Genomic DNA, 3,713 nt, shown 5'->3' with positions numbered 1-3,713 from the left:
AAGGCTGAGGCGGAAGGATCACTGGAGCCCAGCAGGTCGAGGCTGCGGTGACTGGGAGCGTGACACTGCCCTCCAGCCTGGGTGACAGAGTGAGACTCCAACTCAAAAAAATAGAGACAAGGTCTCGCCAAGTTGCCCGGGCTGTTCTCGAACCTGCGGGCTCAAGCAACCCACTCGCCTCATCCTCCGAAAGTGCTGGGATTACAAGCTGAGTCACTGAGCCCGGCCGCTTGTTGGTCATTTCTACAGTGTATCTTCTTTGGAGAAACGTCTATTGAAGTCTTTTGACCATTTCGGGTTTTGTTGTTGTTGTTGAGTTGTAGTTCTTTATATATTCTAGCTATTAACCCCGTTATCAGATATATGATTTGCCAATATTTCCTCTCATTCTGTGGGTTGCCTTTTTCACTTTGTTGATTGTGTGTCCTTTGAAGCACAGAAAACACTGCCTTTTCCCCCACTGAATGGTCATAGTACCCTTGTCAAAAATCATTTGACCGTATATGCACAGGTTTTGTGCCATAAACGTTTGTGGGTGGTAGTACATAAATGCCATGAGCTCTGTCTTAAGAAAGCCACAGTCGAGTTAAACACTCAAATTCCGTTTCAAACAACATTTGTCCCATGTGCTCAGGGGCACTGGGCCCATGTTTCTCCACGCTTTGCTTCTTAAGCTTCCTATCCAATCAGTGCAACACCTCGTTTAACAGAGGGGCAAACATAGTCCCTGGAAGAGCACGGTTATGGCTTCCCCAGGGGCATGGACAGTCAGAATTTGAATTCAGAGTCATGCTATCTCAAGTAAAATGTTCTCATCTCTAAAATGTGGGCAGAAGTGAGATGAAGCGGTCTCTATTGAGCGGCCTTGCAGCTCTAGGATCCTGTGAGTTAAGGAGTCACTGAAATCCTGGGGTATGCGTGAGGAGTAGATATTCAGCATTATAGGAGTGCACAGAGAAGCGGAGCCCTAAAACCACTTCCAGCCCTTCAGGACAGAGTTCCAGAGCGGGAACCCTGCCCCCCCGACAGCGAACCTCAAGTCCTTACCCGGAACCTGGGCGTGGCTGGGCTGTGCTATCGGCGCGGGTGGGGGAGGAGCAACAGAGCAACAGAAAAATGCCGGCCACGAGATTCTCGTTGAAGTTCTCCCCGTCTCTCTGGAGGGAGAATTCGGAATTCTACAACCCCTCTAGCATTAACTCCCTTGCCTCCTTCCTGTCCTCACCTCTCACGGAGTTATTACTTCCTCTTTGCCCCTTAACTGATTTGCCTTTTGGTACACCCCCACCCAGACTTGGAAAGGCAAGGCGGGCGCCCGCGTGGCCACTGCGCATGCGCACTCCGGCGGCTGGGGGTGAGGGTGGGTGGGTGGGGGGAGTGGGAAGCGCGGAGCACCGACCCCGCCCCTCCGCGGCTCCACGCGTGACGTCGCGGGGGGCGCCGGCCTCAGCCCGGCTCCGAGCGGTGAGAGCGAGCGGCGGGCTGATCCGACGCCTAGACCGGGAAGGGATGAGGGTTTTGAGATCCTTCAGGAGGGGGCTTTGGGCGGGACGGGAGGCTCAGGTGCACCACCGGCCGCTGACCCTCACTCTCTGCCCTCTCCACTCCTTTTTTCTTCCTTCCAGCTGTGCCGGGACTGGAGGCAGGGCTGGGGCTGAGCCTTTTTGACACCTGCGTTTCCGTGGCTCCCCTCTTCTCTTTCAAGCCCATGTTTACCTCCTCGCCTTCCAGGTGTTCTTTTTCATCGGGCTGTCTCTTCTTGCGTGGGGAAGAGCACCACACTTTTGAAAGCAGGAAATGGTTTCAGACCTTGGCCCTACCACTGCTAAGTTAAAAGTCCGCGCGAGCCTTGGTTTCTCCACAATATTTTTGCCTGGCCTTTCCTGGTTTTGAGAATCAGTGTGACACAGGTAACGAGAAAGGACAGACGTTTGTGGAGTTCCTCCATGGCCGAGTACCATGCAGACTACTTTATCTGCCACGTTTAATCCTCATTACTTGGTGTTTTTAGAACTCCCATTTCACAGATTCTTAAGCTCACAGCGGTGAATTGACTTGGACTCACGTAGCCAGTGAGTAGCAGAGAGAAAGATTCAGACCTACTTCCAAACTGAAGTTTTGCAGACACTTCCCTTGCTCTGGTTAGGGCTGTTCTTCTGCCAAACCCTAGCCCCAGAACAGCTGCTTCCTGTTTCTCCAGCAGATAATTCTCCCTTTCAGGTTCCTTATTTCAGTATAGAGGGCTCTGCTCTTCTTCCACCTTGATTACTTCAGAAATGACATGCAGTAAACATTTATTGAGTGGTGCAGGGAGATGCACTTTTGGATTCAAGAAACTGAGATTCTTGTCCCGTCTCTGCCACTACCTGTGTGACCTTGGGCAAGTCCCTTGTCTTCCCTGAACTTTAGCTTCTCTTTTTGAGAAATGGGTGAGTGCCTTCTCACCAGCAGGCTCTTGTCCACCAGTTTTCCCTCTGTGTCCTCCAGCAGGCTCACCGTGGAGGCCCAGACCCCTTTGCTCCCCATGGGCAGCTGCCAGGCAGGGCACAACCTGCATCTCTGTCTGGCCCACCACCCACCTCTGGTCTGTGCTACTTTGATCCTGCTGCTTCTTGGCCTTTCCGGCCTGGGCCTTGGTGGCTTTCTCCTCACCCACAGAACTGGCCTGCGCAGCCCTGACATCCCTCAGGTAAGTTCCCTCCTGCTTATACTCCCAATGTAAGACCAGCTTTTGCTCCTAGTCTCATCTCACCTCTGTCCCATCCTCCTTTTGTACACAGGACTGGGTCTCCTTTTTGAGATCTTTTGGCCAGCTGACCTTGTGCCCTGTGAATGGGACAGTCACAGGAAAGTGGCAAGGGCCTCGAGTCATGGGCTTACTGACTACCTTGAACTTCGGAGATGGTCCAGACAGGAACAAGACGCAGACATTCCAAGCCATGGTCTCAGGTAGTCAGATGGGACTGAAAGGTGAATTCAGGGAGGACTGTGGGGTTGGGCATCAGAACACTCAGGGCCCTGCCTCTGATCTGACCAACCCAGTGACCTTGGGCACATCTCTGAGCCTTAGTCACTTATGCTGTAATTAGGACTAGCTACTTTCAGTGAACATGCTGCCCATAGCGTAGATTCTCTATAAATGCTCTCTTTTTCCTCCTTTTTTTTTTTTGAGTTGGAGTCTCACTCTGTCGCCCAGACTGGAGTGCAGTGGCCGCTCCCGGCCACCGCAGCCTCGATCTGCTGGGCTCCGGCGATCCTTCCGCCTCAGCCTTCCAAGTAGCTGGAATTACAGGCGCGCGCTACCACGCCGGCTGATTTTTTTATTTATTGTAGAGATGAGGTCTGCCTGCCCAGGCGGGTTTCGAATCCACGGGCTCAGGCAATCCACTCACCTCAGCCTCCCAAAGGCACGGGATTATAGGCTGAGCCACCGAACCCAGCTCTTTTTCCTCTTTTAGTTCTAAGGTTCTTTGAGTCTGTCCTTAAGTGTGATGAGATGGCCAAAGTTTGACCCAATGTTCTTTCTCATCCCTATAGCTGCCTCCTCTTAGAGACACCTTCTTTGTTTTTGTTTTGTTTTGTTTTTTTGAGTTGGAGTCTCACTCTGTTGCCCACACTGGAGCGCAGTGGCTGCTCCCGGCCACCGCAACCTTGACCTGCTGGGCTCCGGCAATTCTTCCGCCTCAGCCTTCCAAGTAGCTGGAACTACAGGC

At 52.5% G+C, this 3,713-nt stretch overlaps 1 protein-coding gene across 1 annotated transcript in view; it reads left to right on the top strand.

Annotated features, from left to right (window-relative positions):
* The first annotated feature begins 2,228 nt into the window (after positions 1-2,228).
* The window catches only part of TMEM219 (transmembrane protein 219), a 13,916-nt gene continuing 12,431 nt past the window's right edge, over positions 2,229-3,713 (top strand). Inside the window, exons 1-2 of the mRNA XM_021719373.1 lie at positions 2,229-2,689; positions 2,781-2,970. Of these exons, the coding sequence (XP_021575048.1) occupies positions 2,426-2,689; positions 2,781-2,970 (454 nt within the window). The 5' untranslated portion in view covers positions 2,229-2,425. The remainder of the gene's footprint in view (positions 2,690-2,780; positions 2,971-3,713) is intronic.

This window comes from Carlito syrichta, unplaced genomic scaffold, assembly GCF_000164805.1.
Source record: "Carlito syrichta isolate Samal-C Ts95f unplaced genomic scaffold, Tarsius_syrichta-2.0.1 Scaffold314605, whole genome shotgun sequence".
Lineage (NCBI taxonomy): Eukaryota > Metazoa > Chordata > Mammalia > Primates > Tarsiidae > Carlito > Carlito syrichta.
This window is presented reverse-complemented; position numbering and strand designations above follow the sequence as displayed.